This window comes from Ranitomeya variabilis, chromosome 8 (assembly GCF_051348905.1).
Source record: "Ranitomeya variabilis isolate aRanVar5 chromosome 8, aRanVar5.hap1, whole genome shotgun sequence".
Taxonomy (NCBI): Eukaryota; Metazoa; Chordata; class Amphibia; order Anura; family Dendrobatidae; genus Ranitomeya; species Ranitomeya variabilis.
Window position 1 is genome coordinate 19,901,940 of NC_135239.1, and position 19,779 is coordinate 19,921,718.

General features: G+C 40.1%; 1 protein-coding gene across 2 annotated transcripts in view; it reads right to left on the reverse strand.

The window, feature by feature from the left end:
• The window catches only part of PATJ (PATJ crumbs cell polarity complex component), a 208,714-nt gene that overhangs the window by 87,754 nt on the left and 101,181 nt on the right, over positions 1-19,779 (reverse strand). For both annotated transcript variants that reach the window (XM_077277129.1, XM_077277128.1), the window contains 5 exons: positions 16,999-17,070; positions 16,744-16,921; positions 15,400-15,510; positions 14,630-14,683; positions 7,240-7,354 (listed from right to left, as the gene is read on the reverse strand). In XM_077277129.1, the coding sequence (XP_077133244.1) occupies positions 7,240-7,354; positions 14,630-14,683; positions 15,400-15,510; positions 16,744-16,921; positions 16,999-17,070 (530 nt within the window). The remainder of the gene's footprint in view (positions 1-7,239; positions 7,355-14,629; positions 14,684-15,399; positions 15,511-16,743; positions 16,922-16,998; positions 17,071-19,779) is intronic.

A 19,779-nucleotide genomic window follows, 5' to 3' on the forward strand; every position in this document is an offset into this window, starting at 1 on the left:
CCGGGGGGGGGTCCACAACCTCACTCTACCTAACAGTCACTAAATAACTACCTTCGTGTAAAATGGACCAACTTTCTAATAGACTGCTTTTCATCTAGTTTTTTATTGGCGTCTTATTCTCCTATTAACTTCTGCCTTTTTTAAAGTCTTTTTCATATTGGTTCGGTTTTCAATTTTTTACTGCTTTTATTTTCGCCCACTGTGGGCACAGTGTTTGTTTTTCAGGATTTTTGCTGATTCCCCAATTTTGACTCATTAAACAATTGTTAAATTTGTATGCACATGGCTATAGTCCTCCTCACTCCTCCCAAGTACACCTGACATTTTTTAGTGGTAATTTTTGCAACTTTATTGGAACGCGGGACTTTTTTTGCCCTAAAAAAGTAGCAAAAAAAGATTAAAAGATAAAAATAGCACTTGGGATTTTGCCCAAAATTCATGAACCTGTTTGAAGAATTTGGCACAAAAACATCCAAAGAATACTCTAAGATAAAAAGTGACTTAACCCCCCCCCCAAAAAAACAAAAACAAATGATAAATCGGGCTTTAAGGCTGTGTGCCACGTTAAGGATTTTTCGCGTTTTTTCGCTATAAAACCGCTTAAAAAACGCAGACATATGCATCCCATCATTTATAATGCATTCCGCAATTTTTGTGCATATGTTGCGTTTTTTTCCATGAAAAAACGCATCGCGGTAAAAAAAACAGCATGTTCATTAATTTTGCGGATTTTTTGCGGATTTCCCACTATATTATTGCATTGGGAACCTCTGAAAAAAAACGCAAAAAATCTGCAAAAATAAAGGCGCAAAAACAAACGCATGCGGATTTCTTGCAGAAAATGTCCAGTTTTGTTCAGGAAATTTCTGCAAGGAATACTGACGTGTGCACATAGCCTTAGTGTTTCCATTGCTGACAGTTTTGTAGACCTCCGCTTTCTGTCAGTGAATGGAAAATTCACGTTTATATTTATAGGCTTTATACTTGTCCTAATCTACAACTCTCTCCTCTGTCCAAATGCTTTGTTACAATGTATCAGTGCAGATAAAATGTATCAGTCTTGAGTCCAAGCTGATACTAATCAGAAAAGACGCCAGGCATGCCGGCTGGTAGAAGGAGGTTTACAGGGCACTGGTCCAACGGCCACAGATACACACATGGCAGTTGCCACTATGGTCCATACAAGTTTGAAGCCTCTACACAAGAATATTCTTATGCACTGACAGCAAGCAGAGATATCCTGAACATGGTGAGACAGTCAAACACATAGGAAAGAAGAAATTTACTGAAATTTTCATTATATAAATGATTAGGTTTTTTTTTTTAACTACATAATTTAGTCCCATTTCGGGACTACAATTCCCATTATGCACCAACAGGATGAAACTGTAAAATCGTGCTGGGAGTTTTAGTGCCACAACGGGCGGGGGAACCCTAGATTGATGACCGCAGGTATAAACAGGTATGCAATATAAAGGGTGGGCCATGTATATGGATACACCTAAATAAAATGGGAATGGTTGGTGATATCAACTTCCCGTTTGTGGCACATTAGTATATGGGAGGGGGAAAACTTTTCAAGATGGGTGGTGACCATGGCGGCCATTTTGGATCTAACTATTTTTTCCAATGGGAGGAGGGTCATGTGACATCAAACTTATTGAGAATTTCACAAGAAAAACAAATGGTGTGCTTGGTTTTAGCGTAACTTTATTCTTTCATGAGTTACTTATAAGTTTATGACCACTTATAAAATGTGTTCAAAGTGCTGCCCATTGTGTTGGATTGTCAATGCAACCTTCTTCTTCTACTCTTGACACACTGATAGCAACACCGCAGAAGAAATGCTAGTCTAAGGGGGTCAGACTCCTTGTAGGAATGCTCGGACCTGACACCCATAATGTGGTCGTGCACCATCTTGCTGGAAAAACTCAGGGAATCTGCCATCTTCGGTGCATAAAGAGGGCAACACATCATCATGTAGCAATTTCAGTTATCCAGTGGCTTTGAGGTTTACATTGATGAAGAATGGCCCCACTATCTTTGTACCCCATATACCACACCATACCATCAATTATGGGCGTCAGGTCTGAACATTCCTACATGAACAGTTTCCTGGAAAGTGGATTGGTCGTTGTGGGCCAGTTGAATGGCCAGCAAGGTCTCCCGATCTGACCCCCTTGGACTTTTATCTTTGGGGTCATCTGAAGGCAATTGTCTATGCTGTGAAGATACGAGATGTGCAGCATCTGAAACAACGGATACTGGAAGTCTGTGCTAGCATTTCTTCTGCGGTGTTGCTATCAGTATGTCAAGAGTGGGAGAAGAGTGCCGTGCAATTTTTTTTTTTAATCACACCCATTGGCGAGTCTCGTCCGAGATAAAAGGACAATCGCAGCATGCTGTGATTTTTTTCTCATCCGATTTCAATGAAAAAAAATGCAGATGAGCTGTGACTCATTGATTAACATTGGTCAGAGGTGAAATCCAATTTATCGGATTGCACTTGTCCGTTTTCCTTGCAGTTGAGTATGAGTCCTAACAATCATGGTGGGACGAAAGCTCCACTTTAATCCTTTTATCCAGAATTGGTCACTAGTGACCCCCTAAAACAATGGTGATAAGTCCTGACAAACTGTTTTTATGTATATACCGTAGTCCTACAAGTGACTTTTACAGTTACCAAAACAAACAAAATGAAATATATATATATATTTACAGCAGAAGACCACACCGGGTACCACTCCTTTCAGCTAAGAACAGGAAACTGAGGCTACAATTTGTACAAGCTCATCGAAATTGGACAGTAGAAGATTGGAAAAACGTTGCTTGGTCTGATGAGTCTCGATTTCTGCTGCGACATTCGGATGGTAGGGTCAGAATTTGGCGTAAACAACATGAAAGCATGGATCCATCCTGCCTTGTATGGAGCATCTTTGGGATGTGCAGCCGACAAATCTGCGGCAACTGTGTGATGCCATCATGTCAATATGGACCAAAATCTCTGAGGAATGCTTCCAGCACCTTGTTGAATCTATGCCACGAAGAATTGAGGCAGTTCTGAAGGCAAAAGGGGTCCAACCCGTTACTAGCATGGTGTACCTAATAAAGTGGCCGGTGAGTGTGTATATATATATATATATATATATATATATATATATATATATATATATATATATATATATATATATATATATATATTTATTTTACACATATACACACAGGGGTTGGACAAAATAATGGAAACACCTAACGTTTTGGCATCATAATCTTTGAACATGTTATATACATGCAAACCGTGACATATGGTAATGTTTTGTAGTTGATTATTTGTGTTATGTGATATGTGTATGTAAATTAACTGTTTGTTTTGCATAATTGTAAGAACATTGATGAGAACCTGATACCAATGGCAGACCTCTCGGATTTTCAAAGAGGACAAATTGTTGGTGCTCGTATGGCAGGCGCTAGTGTAACAGAAAGTGCCCGAATGCTTGGCGTGTCAAGAGGTACTGTCTCCAAAGTAATGACTGCGTTTGAAAAAGAAGGAAAAAAATCCGCAGCAAAGCACAGGTCCGGCTGAAAGTCAAAGTTGACTGAGAGAGACCGTCGGACTCTAAAGCGAATTGTGAGAGAGGATCGCAAGACCACGGCTCCGAAAATCACTGCTGAGCTCAATGAACACCTACAGAACACAGTTTCCACGAAAACTGTTCGTCGGGAGCTGCACAAATCTGGATTCCACGGAAGAGCTGTAATTAGAAAACCGCTGCTCTCAATGACAAATGTTTCCAAGCGTTTAGAGTGGTGTAGAAACCTCCAGAATTGGTCCCTCGAGCAGTGGAAACATGTGATATTCTCAGACGAATCATCGTTTACCCTATTTCCGACCTCCGGCCGAGTGTACGTTTGGAGACAGCCGAAAGGAGCATTCCATCCAGACTGCCTTCTCCCAACCGTAAAACATGGTGGAGGCTCAGTGATGATCTGGGGTGCTATTTCGTGGAGATCAGCCGGGCCAATGATATCCCTTCATGGAAGAATTAACAGCCGAGATTATTTAGGCATTTGGGGCGACCAAGTGCATCCAATGGTTCAAGCACTGTTCCCGGAGGGGAACGCCATCTTTCAGGATGATAATGCACCAATTCATACAGCTAGAATCGTTAAAGCATGGCACGAGGAACATTCTAATGAAGTTGAGCATCTCATCTGGCCCCCACAGTCCCCAGACCTCAACATTATTGAGCATTTATGGTCGATTTTAGAGATTCAAGTTAGACGTCGATTTCCGCCGCCATCGTCGCTCAAAGAACTGGAGGGTGTTTTAACTGCAGAATGGGCTAAAATTCCTTTGGAAACAATTCACACCTTGTATGAATCCATACGAGGCTGTAATCGCCGCAAAAGGTGGACCTACACCATATTAAACTAACTTTTGTTGATGTTTCCAGGTGTTTCCATTATTTTGTCCAACCCCTGTATATATACACATATATATATACACACACACACACACACACACACACACATACATGCATACACACACATATACATACACACAATTTCCAAAATATTTTCTGAATCAATTTTCAGGATCTCTGCTCTTGTGGTCATTCAAAACAAAGCTTTATTGTTCACCTGCAGCAGATAACACTCCATCCTGGTCAAGTAGTTACATCCAACTTATCAGAGCTACGCCTTTTCAAGGAGTGGAATACCTCTGTGTCCATCACATGAGCAGGACAGATGTTAAATATCCACTGGAAGTTACAATGAAGATTTATACTCAAAGAAAGCAAGCACAATGGGAAATCATATACAAAAAATTGCAGCGCTTTGATTTACAAATAGCCTTAAAGGGGTCAGCAAGTAAATGTTGTCTCTTAATTACTAATTGAAATGAAAAAAAAATTATATATAATGTATAAAGAATAACCTTGAAGCCGTTTAATTAAAAAAAACATAAATCCTCCGATCTGTGCAAGTTTTACCATCTATGAAATGTAAATAAGTTTTGCAACAGTGACACCCAGTGACTAAAAACTAGAAATACACTTTCAAGCAACGAGAATAATCGGTCCGGTGTATGTACATGACAAATAACACCATACTTGGCCAATCAGGGGCATACAAATCATTGGTGCAACATGGGCAGCCACATAGCGGCCCAAGCGATACGGGGGACGATTTCCACACCCAAAGCAATTGTGCATTATATGCTGAACTGTCGGGACTGTAAAGGGCCCATACATTGCTATTGCTCAGGGGCCCTTTTCTGTCTGTGTCCGCCATGGTGGCCATTTTATGACTTGTATCCTGCATTTATCAGCAGTTTTCACCTCTGCAGTCTCCATCTCTACTTTGTAATTCACTCTGGACTGGTGGATGGAGACGAGCGGCTATGATCTTTCCCATACATGGATATGAGGAATTCCTGCTGATCTTTCCATAGTCAACACACAGTCTACAGCAGAAGACAGGAGGACATTACACAGTAGTACTGAGCAGTATAGATGAGAATCCAGCTCTGGGGTGAGGTGAAAGACTTGTTGGAAAGCTCAGAATTATTTTTGACTATATGCCTGGGACCGCTTCCTCGCTCAGCTCCTCTCGCCTGTTCCCTTCTCCAAGGGGCATATTGGCCTATTTAACCCGACACCTCACTGAGCTGGTAGTCTGTCTTGTCTAAGGAAAAATGGAGTTAAATCGGTGATGATGTCAGGAAGCGAGGAGGAGAGGAAAGAGGCAGGTTTCTCTGATAAGAAATATTACACATTTTCTTATATTCACCTTTAGGCAAAGTCTGTTTAAAAGTTAACCCCTTAAAGATGCAGTAAATTTTCATTTTGGCTTCATTTTCTTCCTCTCTTCTTCTTTTTTTTTTTTTTTTTAAATAACTACACTTTTCTTTTTTTCCTTGCCGGCATAGATGTACTACAAGTAACTATCCCCTTCTACTCCTCCTTGGTCTCATCTGGAATACTGTGTCCAGTTCTGGGCACCACATTATAAAAAAGACATTGAAAAACTGGAGCAAGTTCAGAGAAGAGCGACCAGGATGGTGAGCTGACTGCAAAGTATGTCCTACGAGGAACGGTTAAAGGATCTGGGAATGTTTAGCTTGCAAAAGAGAAGGATAAGAGAAGACTTAATAGCTGTCTACAAATATCTGAAGGGATGTCACAGTGTAGAGGAATCATCATTATTCTCATTTGCACAAGGAAACACAAGCAGCAATGGAATAAAACTGAAAGGGAGAAAATACAGATTAGATATTAGAAAAAACTTTTTGACAGTGAGGGTGATCAATGAGTGGAACAGGCAACCACGAGAGGTGGTGAGTTCTCCTTCAATGGAAGTCTTCACACAGAGGCTGGACAGACATCTGTCTGAGATGGTTTAGTGAATCCTGCATTGAGCAGTTGATTGGACATGATGACCCCGGAGCTCCCTTCCAACTCTAACATTCTAGGATTCTATGATCTTCAGTCACTCCCATTCCAACTATTCAGAGTCTTATTATTTTACACCATTTTTACAGTATTTACACTATTCTGGACAATCCCTTTAAACTGGTTTCCAAATAGACACCTTGTTTAAAATTATATTATTTTTTTTTTGTAATAATTTGCTAAGCAGAGCCACCTATTGGTCATTACTGGTACAAAATGCAACCCTCCAAATAAGTCTGAAATAAATATGAGCGATACGAGATGGATATTTCTATGAAGTCAGCAACATGGGAAAGGATGTTGTAATGTTCTTAAAGACACCAATAAAAAAATTTAAGAATTTTATGGACAGGAGATTGATCAATAGAAAGATAAATAAACAGATCATAGATATATAACGGATAGAGCGATAGATAGATAACAGATAGATAGTCCAAAAATAGCAGCACTCCAAAAGGTTCAATGAAAAAGTAGCGATGACTTTATTAATCCACACTAAAAACAATAATGTTTCAGTTATTCTAGAGCTTGACAAATGTTTTATGCATTTGAGCCAAAACATTGCCGCTTTTCAAAAGGAACCAATATATTTTTGCACTGAACATTTCCTGAAGTGCTGGCTACATTGTTTGGAATATCTATCCATCTGAAAGAGAATGACATCAAAGGAAATGTAAGAATTTTATGATATGAAGATTTGGATAATCTAACGAAAAAAGTAAGAATTTAATTTTAAGATGAGGAATTTATGTTTTCTTAAAAATGCATCAATATTCTTTCTTACTGTTGCTGTCCACAATGTCAGCTTCAAACCCAGATGTGACAGGGCTGGGGGACTCTCTATACGGAGGGGGAAGCTTCATTGGTGGTGGAGGGCCGGCAGGTCCAGGAGAGACGCTCTGCACAAGAAGGGAATATTCATACGTGTTCACAATGCTGTCAGCAAATTCTCATCACATGTAATATGAACCGTAAAACATTCCCCCCCCCCCAAAAAAAAAAAAAAAATTAATAATAATAATAATAATAATAATAATAATAATAATAATAATAATATATATATATATATATATATATATATATATATATATATTTATTTATTTTTTTTAAAACCCTTTTTATTGAAAAATACTTGAGAATAAACATCGCATACATTAACAGGATATTCATCGGATCAGGTTACTAATATTAACAGATGGCCATTCAGAATACCATGACAAATATTACATCATATTTAAATAGCATATGTCACTGTAATATTAGAATATATTAATGTGTAACTATATACTGTGAATCTATAGAATAGTTAGAACACTGCACTCGTTTGATTATTAGGACAATAAACAATTTAGCAAAATTAAAATCTTAATGATTTAGAGGTCAGAAATATCAATGTACTCATTGATCCATTTTTATCAGGAATCTTATCTCATGTGTTTGGAAACCCAGAACCCATCAGGGTACATAACGTGCAATAAAGGAAGTTCAAGCATTGGGAGTAAAGTGCGTCAAAGGCAATTCACACCTCTTCTCCCACATTCTATAGAATTTTTGGGGCATCCTCTATTCCTATACACTATATTCTCATACGGTATTATATTATTCACTAGCTTTTTCCATTCATTGACCGTAGATTCCCTTTCCCCCCCCCCCACCCACCTTAATGCTATCGCTTTCCTGGTGAGGAACAAAGTATCACAGAGAAAAACTCTATGATAGTGTGACCAAATGTCCTCATCCACAATTCTAAATAATATAATCTTACAAATGTAATATCAGTACACAAAAAAAATAAAAAGTTAAGCAATGCATATAATCTGAATCTAAAACATTATTTAATACATCAGGACAAGAAATATCCATTATCATATGTATGTTCTGCCGCAACTCAGTGTAAAATGTAAGACATTAGGAAAAATGTTAATTTATACAAAATATAAAAAAAAGTTGAATGGCAAAAAGAAAGAAAATGTAGCACAATCCCAACCAGAAATACAGGTTATACCTGGAGTCAACAAATCTACGTTATCATGAGATGTTTATGTTCCAATATGACCAGGTTCAAATAATATTTCACTTACTAGGTGAGAAAAATAAATGGTCCTCGTTACCTCGCAGAGTTGGAGGCAGCGGGCGCAGTAAAACCTCGGAGAATCGTCGTGGCTCAACATTGTGTCTTTTATGGAGAGTAAACTAAAGAGCCCTTTCCCCCGTGTCTTGTATTTCACAGGACATCTATTAGCTTCGGGACGGCGGCTTATGTTTGGAACACAAATATCAGGTTTTATTTAATTATGCAATAGATCTCTCTGCTAATAGCAAAATGCACTTATGGAAAAAAAAAAAGGGGGAAAACATTGTAACAAACGGCCCTAGAATCCAGCATCTGCACAGGATGGGAACATTAGGTGCATTTCTGATAGAGAGACCTGAAAATGGTCAAATGCCAACCGCAAAGTGCAGCAAAAATGAGCAATATAGATAGTTTATCATTTTATTAATAGAATTAGGTAAATTATTTAAGACACGTGAATATTCTATAATTATTTTCATGTCTACTCCGGACAATATCTGCCCAGTAGTCTTCCTACAGTTCTCATTGTCATTTATGTTGGCTCTCATGAGGCTGCCGTTTCTGACAACCGGTCACACAGAAGGTCCTACCCCCCCCAACATCTTCATGGAAGGTCTATCAGAACACTTGCCCTCTTCCCATGTCTCTTACGGAGAAATCTTATATTTAAACTTAAGATTGTATTATACTTTCTCAGAGATCAGTGATACAAATCCAAATTTATAAAGAAATACTGGGACACGTAGCTCATCGCATCAATGATGGAGGTAGTAGTTAGATTCTCATATTATTTGGCAGCCAAAACATTGCACTGGGAAAAGGAAAACTAAACATGGTCACTAGAAAAATAAAAAAAGTGGACATGCTGCTATGTAGTAAGAAGAACAGAACCATAATATTATTAGTCAGTGAAGAAAGGGATGGTCATACACACCACTCCACAAGACAAAGACAAGAGCAACCCAAAAAGGCCACTGGTTACTGGCTGTCATGCTCCCGAGTTCAAACCCTTGAGCCTGTGTTTTGTGGTCAGCTTGTTATTCTGGCTGCAGTCTCTTTAGCAGTACACAGGTCTTTTCATTTGTCTGCCCCATCACCTTTCATGTGCAGCTTTATATTCTGTCCCCCTGCTGGCATTTCCTGCTGGTGATAGCTTCTTTTGGATGTTCAGCCATTCCGCTATCTTGTAAAGACAGTCAGTGAAATTCCAGCTAGGGTTGATCTCCTTGCAGTTTCTGAACTTGAAGCGCTCGACGGCCGTTCAGGTTGTTTAGGTCTGAGCTTACATCTTCTAGTCTGTGGTTTGGGCTCTCGGACAACGCAAGAACCTTTAAGGGCTGCTGGTCAGGATCTCTAGTCTTTATAGCAACCGGCAGGGTAACTTACAGTTTTTAGTTTGTTACCTCCCCTCCCCAAGTGAGTTTTTACACAATATTAACACTGGCGAGTTAGGCTACGTTCATATTTGCGTTGTGCGCCGCTGCGTCGGCGACGCAACGCACAACGCAAACAAAAACGCAACAAAACGCACGCTAAAACGCTGCATTTTGTGACGCATGTGTCCTTTTTCGCCAAAAGTTGGACGTATAAAAAATGCAACTTGCTGCGTTCTCTGCGCCCAACGCTTGCGGCCAAAAAACGCATGCGTCGCAAAACGCAGCACAACGCATGTCCATGCGCCCCCATGTTAAATATAGGGGCGCATGACGCATGCGGCGACGCTGCGGCGCCGAACGCTAATGTGAACGTAGACTAAAATATGCCACTGAGCATAAGAAAGAAGGGAATTAACAGATTAGTGGGCATCAGGAAAGGAAATAAACAAACGTCACTAGGCATTGAGAATAAGGAAACCAAACATGCCAAAGGACCTTGGGAATAGAAGACATAAACATACCACTGGGAACCAAATATTTGGCTGCTTGCCAAAAACAGGAGACCAACTATGCCTTGAGTCTAGACAAGAGAAGAATAAGATAGACCACAAGACACTGGGAAGGGAAGAATAAGACAGGCCGCAAGACACTGGGAAGGGAAGAATAAGACAGGCCGCAAGACACTGGGAAGTGAAGAGTAAGACAGGCCACAAGACACTGGGAAAGGAAGAATAAGACCGGCCACAAGACACTGGGAAGGGAAGAATAAGAAAGGCCACAAGACCCTGGGAAGAGAAGAATAAGACAGGCCACAAGACACTGGGAAAGGAAGAATAAGACCGGCCACAAGACACTGGGAAGGGAAGAATAAGACAGGCCGCAAGACACTGGGAAGGGAAGAATAAGACAGGCAATAAGACACTGGGAAGGGAAGAATAAGAAAGGCCACAAGACACTGGGAAGGGAAGAATAAGACAGGGCACAAGACACTGGGAAGGGAAGAATAAGACAGGCCACAAGACACTGGGAAGGGAAGAATAAGACAGGCCGCAAGACACTGGGAAGGGAAGAATAAGACCGGCCGCAAGACACTGGGAAGGGAAGAATAAGACCGGCCACAAGACACTGGGAAGGGAAGAATAAGACAGGCCGCAAGACACTGGGAAGGGAAGAATAAGAAAGGCCACAAGACACTGGGAAGGGAAGAATAAGACAGGCCGCAAGACACTGGGAAGGGAAGAATAAGACAGGCCGCAAGACACTGGGAAGGGAAGAATAAGACAGGCCGCAAGACACTGGGAAGGGAAGAATAAGACAGGCCGCAAGACACTGGGAAGGGAAGAATAAGACCGGCCGCAAGACACTGGGAAGGGAAGAATAAGACAGGCCGCAAGACACTGGGAAGGGAAGAATAAGACCGGCCGCAAGACACTGGGAAGTGAAGAGTAAGACAGGCCACAAGACACTGGGAAAGGAAGAATAAGACAGGCCACAAGACACTGGGAAGGGAAGAATAAGACAGGCCGCAAGACACTGGGAAGGGAAGAATAAGACAGGCCGCAAGACACTGGGAAGTGAAGAGTAAGACAGGCCACAAGACACTGGGAAAGGAAGAATAAGACAGGCCACAAGACACTGGGAAAGGAAGAATAAGACAGGCCGCAAGACACTGGGAAGGGAAGAATAAGACAGGCCGCAAGACACTGGGAAGGGAAGAATAAGACAGGCCGCAAGACACTGGGAAGGGAAGAATAAGACCGGCCGCAAGACACTGGGAAGTGAAGAGTAAGACAGGCCACAAGACACTGGGAAAGGAAGAATAAGACCGGCCACAAGACACTGGGAAGGGAAGAATAAGAAAGGCCACAAGACCCTGGGAAGAGAAGAATAAGACAGGCCACAAGACACTGGGAAGGGAAGAATAATACAGGCCACAAGACACTGGGAATAAGGAAACTTAACATGTTGCTGGGCACAAAGAAGGAGAAATATACATGCCACTATGTACAAAGAAGAAGGGAACAAAATGTGATACAAGTAACTATAAAGAGGAAAACCAAACTTGCCACAGAGCACCAAGAAAGAAGGGATCCAAAAGATGCCACTGGACACCAGGAGGAGGGGAACCAAAGATGCCACTGGGCACCAAGAAGAGAGCAAACATGCCATCAAGCACCAGAAAGAAGGGAACCAAAGATGCCACTAGACACTGGGAACCAAACATATTGCTGGGCACCATGATGAGGAGAACTAAACATGCCAAAGAGCATCAGGAAAGAAAGAACCAAACATGCCACTGGGCAAGAAGGAAAGCAAACGTACTGGTAGCCACTAGGATCCAAACACAACACCAGGAAGAATAGAACCAAAAATGTTGCTGGGCATAAAAAAAAGACAAGATGTAAATGTGCCACAAGGCATAAAAAAAGGGACTCAAACTTTTTTTTTTTTTTTTGCTTTGTTTTCTGGTGACTAGCGGCTTGCTAGTCACCAGAAAACAAAGCAAAAAAAAAAAAAAAAGAACTACATATGTTCATGGGCATCAAGAATAGGACAACAAACTATGGCACTAGGCACCGGCAAAAAGGGAACCAAATAGACCACATGGAACCAACATGCCACTGGCAATGGGAAGGTAGGAATCAAACCTGCTACTAAACACTGGAAAGAGGACAATCCAATAATTTACCACCAAAAAAAAAATTAAAATGTAAAAGGAGAGTCAACGACAGGCACTGAAATCTCATGTCAATCCAATGGTGGTTTTTGGCACAAGTTTTCAGGAAAAACTTCTTAAACAATTGTGCAAAATGAACGGTCAATAAAAGATACTGCACACGGCCAAACCTTGGCACCCTGAAGAAATAACATTCTGAGGGTGCAGCAATAGTCGCCAGGTTCTTTTCTCACTTGTTAAACTTTGTGCTGAATTCTCATTGAAAAAAGTTTTCAAATTCTAAATCAAAACATTTGATTCTGCTGAGAAACACCACGACAAACAATAAAAAACAGGAATAAAAAAAGTATAAGAAATGTAACAGTCACGAATATTCAGAAGCAAGACACATTAGCTAAGTAATGAATGACATGCAATCAGGCGGCTGATTAGAGGCGATAATTGCTGAGGACGGGAGGCCGTTTTTGAATATAAATGCTACACTTTGGGAAATAATTTAATTGAATACGTTCTTGTTTACTTAAAAGTGAGCGCCATCTGGAGAAGCCGCGGAAATGAGGATCAGCAAAAAGTATATATATAAAAAAAAATTAGGCAATTAAAAAATAAATAATGAATAGATTAAAGTGCTAGATAATTAGAGCACGGTAGCTGTCCTAATATTAGGATGATGATTACAACAGTAACAGAAAAAAATGCAGAGCTTATTTGTAAAAATATTAAAAAGTGAAATCTCCAATTATTTTGTTAAACAAGTTTTATAGGATTGAAAAAAAACCATGGCTGATATTTCCCAAAACAATTCCCATGCCTGTCCTTAGGATGTGGTGGTACTGAAGCTCAGCCCCTTCCACACTAATGGAGATGTGCTGCAATACCAGAAATAAACAGAATTCACAGTTTGTGGAACAAAGTGGTCATGATTTACTACTTTAGACAACCCCTTTACCTTACTGTTCAGATTATAACAACAAGTATCCCAGGACCTGTCGTGTATACAGCAATGGTGGCCATACATTAACTAAACAATGCACCATGTTGTACTATTTGATTAGAAGTTCAAAATAGTGAGTGCAGCTCTGGAGAATACTACAGGATGTAACTCAGGATCAGTACAGGATCAGTAATGTAATGTATGTCCACAGTGACTGCACCAGCAGAATAGTGAGTGCAGCTCTGGAGTATAATACAGGATGTCACTCAGGATCAGTAATGTAATGTATGTACACAGTGACTGCACCAGCAGAATAGTGAGTGCAGCTCTGGAGTATAATACAGGAGGTAACTCAGGATCAGTAATGTAATGTATGTACACAGTGACTGCACCAGCAGAATAGTGAGTGCAGCTCTGGGGTATAATACAGGATGTAACTCAGGATCAGTAATGTAATGTATGTACACAGTGACTGCACCAGCAGAATAGCGAGTGCAGCTCTGGAGTATAATACAGGATGTCACTCAGGATCAGTAATGTAATGTATGTACACAGTGACTGCACCAGCAGAATAGTGAGTGCAGCTCTGGGGTATAATACAGGATGTAACTCAGGATCAGTAATGTAATGTATGTACACAGTGACTGCACCAGCAGAATAGCGAGTGCAGCTCTGAAGTATAATACAGGATGTAACTCAGGATCAGTACAGGATCAGTAATGTAATGTATGTACACAGTGACTGCACCAGCAGAATATTGAGTGCAGCTCTGGAGTATAATACAGGATGTCACTCAGGATCAGTAATGTAATGTATGTACACAGTGACTGCACCAGCAGAATAGTGAGTGCAGCTCTGGGGTATAATACAGGATGTAACTCAGGATCAGTACAGGATAAGCCTAGCGCAAAGCCTCATAAGTGATAGATCTCCAGATTAACATTTGGTAACTTTAAGTTATGGTAAGTCTGTAGTACTATATGATTTAGAAAGTCACAGTAAATCGCAAAACAATTCTAATTTTGAAAGTTAAATACATTATAGAGGTGTATTAAAGGGAGTAAAATTAAGGGGAGAACTGTGTAACCATCATCTGAAAGAATTAATATTTACCTGGGGGCTGGACTCTGCACCTCCCTTGTTTGCAGGTTTGACAATAGACAGCAGCTGAAATATACAAGTGCCAACAATTAGACAGACGAGCGCAGCTCTGGAGCATAAATCAGATGTTACAAGATATTGTATCCATGCATACAATCAGGCTAACTTTTGCACATATATTAGGGCTCTGTGACTGCAAGTTGCAATTTCATTCTAAGCTGAAACTTGTACATATGACTAAATGGCCGTTAGAACCAAGGTTTTATTGCTCCAATACATCCAAAATATAAAAAAAGTTAACAACTTTGCAAATAATTTAGATCAAATGTTTCTTACTTAAAAATATTACAGTACACAAACTTTGTCTGCAGTCTTTAAATCGGGTCTGCATAGGAGCTGCATAGGTCTGCATGGGAGCTGCATACATAAAACAGTTGCTTTTCTTTTTCCACTGCTTGTCTCTAGTGTTAGGTTTAAGTATCCGGCGGTGGTCTGTTTTAGCCATTGAAGACTTCTTAGCCATTTTGAACCATATTGTTTTATATTGGATGTTCAGGTTTAAGAAAAAGCATTGTTCCTTTCTTTCAGACACAGCGCCACACACATGTTCACAGGCCATATATAGTATTGCATCTCCATTGACATACAGATCCAGGCTTCAATACTTTTTATAGTACCTTGTGGGCAGATGTGGAATTATTTTTTTTTGTAACAAGCCAGCCATATTGTTTTGACTCTGCACAATCCCTTTAGGATGCCACTACGGTGTATTGACTACTTACCCGTGGAGCAGCTGATAAACTTTGAATGACAAAGACGACGGGGTTTCCTGCGTTTTTTATTGCTTCCACGGCTTCTTCGTGGGTGGCACTTTTCAGGTCAACGCCGGATACCTGGAAATGACAGTCAGCTGGATCAGACCAATGACTGGATAATAATCCTGAGAATTTACACTCAAGTGCCCAACTGGACCCCTGATGTATCCAGGAGAATGTTATACCATTTCTCCCTCCATCATCACTAAAAAATAAAAGTTATGTGGAGGGAAAAAGGTCAGTCACAGGGGTAAAGTGGGCCACCACAGACCAGATATTGGTTGCATATCCTACCAATAAGCGACAAACCCCTTTTGTATTTTTTCTGGGGTGCTTTAATTTTGTTAAATGAGCAAAGCAACTTTACAATTTACTCCTTATTAAAAATCCTCTTTGTTCTAAAAAAAAAATTACAAAATTAAATAGTTTTCTAATTCTATTGTTTACTGTTCATTGCCTAGACTACCAACCACCACTGCAGGTTATCAGAGGTGGCCAGTTTTCAAGGCAAGGAGTGCAGCACTCAAACTTGTTGCCGGATCAGGGCCCTGCAGTCCTCCAATGCTGCAAAGGCAAAACTGCCTCTACTAGTAAGACCAAGAGTGCACAATTCGGATCATGCTGCTGGTCCGAACTGTCTATAGTCACAACACCGTCCCTGCGGCAAGCAGGAGCCGAGGAGACTGGGGAGCGGGGCACTCCTGAATTACATGTATCAAGATTTATTTGATAATTATTTATTTTGGCACACACTATGCAAACATCAGGGAATACCTAACTTATGACCCATCAGAGAATATTAGGAGACAGCCCGGGTCACCGGCCAGCGCAGGGACAGGTAAAGCAGCTCCACATATCCTAGTTTCCAGGATTCACGTGAGGGGAACAATACAAGAAATAAGAATATTGGATTTAAAGGAAACTACTGAAATTAGTGATATGGCCATATAAGGTCTAATAAAAAACTAAAACAGACACCTGTCTCGTAGTGATCAAATATGCCAGTGCGGAGATATCACTCAATGACGCCACGTGCAAATTATCCTGGAAGTGCATTGGCGGCGTGTCAGTGCTCAAATTGCATTAACCCGCCCCAATGCACGCCCTAGCTAATTTGCATGGGACTTCAAAGCTTAATATCCCAGCACTGGCACATCGGAAGTTGTACTGAGATCTGTACAGCCAAATCAGTAGTACAATCGTTCTAACAGGTTCCATTTAACTGCATTAAACCTATTTTTTATCATTATCTTTTAATATTTTTTTTTATTATTATTTGATACATATTTGATTAATTTTAGTTGCACTTACTTCCAAAATTTTATCTCCAGTCTTCAGAGCCTTTGTTCTTCCCGCGGGACTGTCCTCCAAAACTTGCTTGATAAATATCCCTTTCAGTTCTTCCCCATTCTTCAGTCGTTTTATGATGGTTTGTCCTCCCACGATACTGATCCCCAGGGACACCTGAGGTTCTCTCCAAATTTCAACCCTGAAGATCAGAACATAAGATTCCATCAGATCAAGTAAACGGTAAAAATACTCATGTTGACCTAAGGCATCACTTACACGCGTGGAGCCCCCCAGTGGCTGAATGTTGGGGTCTCCTCTCCTTCTCCTTCTTCACGCTCTGGTAGCTCACTAAAAAAACAAAAAACAAAAAAAACCCACAAAATTAGATATTTTGTAATAAAACCTTCAGGTCTCTGCTAAGAAACTGAAAACGGGAGAAATTCCACCTTTTAGCTCAACAACGACCCTAAGCGACCACCAAAAGTTTAAAGCTTTAGAATGGCCCAGCCCGAAACCAAACCTGAATCCAAGTGACAATCTCTGCAGTAGAGGGCGCTGTATACAGGCGATGCCCCCCACCATCTGATACATGTGGAGCTACTGTAAGGAGGAGGGGGCAAAGATTGTGCCATTCTGATGGACCTCAAACCAAAAAAAAAAAATTCCAAGGGGACTTCAACAAAGTATTGGTTTAAGGGTATGCATATTTATGCAACCACATTATTTTACTTTTTTATATCCAAAATTGTTTGTTTTTTTTCTCTATGACTTTCTACAGATTATGAGAGACATTAAAAAGGGGGGAAAAGGTCTGAAATGCTTCAGTGTGGCATGATTTTGTTTACAAGATAAAAACTTGGGGTGTGTAGACTTTTGATATCCTGAAGAGTTAGCGCAAAATGGTAAGAAAAGCTTCTAAACAAAAAAAAAAATATGTATCACCATGTAACGGTATACAAAATATTTTTCAATATCTAAAATGCCAGAATGTATCACTGTTTCGGAGATTTGAAATAGTCAGTGCAAAAGAAGCATCTGGAAGTGTGCAAAATACAGAACATTCTACACAGAGGAAAGCAGGCAGCGCCACCTAGAGGCCATTACTGGTTTTTCATATATCTTTTTTTTTAAATACATTTTTTTTAGACATGGCCCGTTCGACGGCATCATCTAAAAATAAAAGCAGTAGTGTGTGAACAAATCTGCACAGCCTTATTAAACCTGAATGGTGCCATGTTACAAATCCTGACGCAGCCTTAAGTCTGGGTGACAAGGTCTTAGAAAAAGATCCAATGGAGTTATGTAAAATTGGTCAGTGATCAGAGACCAGCGATCGCACATTAATCTGTTTTATTTGTCAAAAATGAAAATGAAATGTCACAGACCAGAGAATTTCCACCAAAAGCAGGAGGAAGATTCTCAAACTTTAAATATCCCTTTAAGAAAACCTGGCATTTTGCCATAAATACGTAAAAATCACTATTCTCCTGCTTTTCTATTATTCCTCTCTGTTCCTGAGATATGACCCCCTCTCCCCTGCATGTAATTCTAGTATTTTTTTTTAGCCAAGTGGGTATCTTTGAGAACCACACCCACTTGGCTAAGACAACTAGATTGACGTACAAGGAAGAGGGGGCCATACCTCAGGATCTGAGAGGAATAAAGTAAAAAGAGCACTAGAGAACAGCAGAATTTACAGCAGGTTTAAAGAAAATAATACATATGTATGACAAGTGATCCCCTCCGAGTCTGTATAGGTCTTCAGCCTCTGGGTGTAGATTAAAGTGTTTCCATTCAATGACAGCAAGCGGAGAGTGAAGAAATGAAGCACAAAGCAAATTCTACAGTCAAAGCTGGAAAAAGTTGCAGAACTTTCTGTTTAATAAAAAAAGTTTACTGAGTCACTTTTCCCACTTTACGTAAATTTTACACATTGCATTTGCTACAGTATCAGCAGCTTATTAAGGCTTGACAATCCGTCAAACCCTTCGATGCTGGCGGGGTTCAGCGAGCGGCTTCTAGAGCCTCTGAAATTCTTAAGCTGCCCTCCTGATTAAAACATATAACAAAAAAAAAAAAAAAATACATAAAATCCTCCCCACAGGAGATGAGACACTAAAAGTTGATTGGCAAAAGCCGTTAATGGGACTTCACAATCTCCTTTAGAAACCCAATTTATCATTCCATTATGGAGTCAGAAGTAGCGAGCTCATTATATCCTCGTAAAATTATACGCCTCCTGAAATGATGCGAACCAAAAACACAATAACTTTTTATGAGCTCCCCCTTACAGAAGCCCAATAGATCAAGTCGTGCAATCTCGGAATGAGTAATGTCATCCCTCTAAAAGACCCCCGGCCCCTTGCGTCTGCAGAACGCCACAGTCTGAACCCCAATTTCCAATACTGAAGACAAGTAAAAAAATATTTAATTTGAAAGGAAAGCAGTAACATGACAAAAAAAAAAAAGAAAAAAAAACAAAACTAGATTTACCATTATTTTATTAAAGTCACTAAAGAGATGATAAAAGAAACGGCCCTAAATTAATGGCTTTAAATATCTCCGCAGGTTATGCCTGCTACTTAGATTTAGAGGCTTTTCCTGTAATTAAAAAGGGGTTGGCCAGTTTAGAAAAAAAAAAAAATTAAACACCTGATTGGGGTAGTCTGAGGGAGGGGGTGATCCTTTTCGCAACCCCGGAGTGGCGATTGATTCTAAAACATAGTATCTCGTCCTGGACAACATCTCATTGAGAGAAAATGGATAGTGTGCAATACTTCATGTCACCTCCGGGGGAGCTGCAGGAAAATAGAACACTTACTCCCAGATTTCTACACAGATTGCAGATTGTCATCAGAGTCCCAGCAGTCAGGAGATAAATGATAGATCACAGGTTATCTATTTGGTCTATGCTACAACCTTCCTTTTAAAAAAATCTAAAACAGCAACTGTGGAATAACCGCAGTAACTGAGAAATTTTATTGGTAAATGTATGCCAAGAAAATATATATTTTAGATTTTTGTGCATGCTTTGCCTTTAGATTGAGGAGACAACTC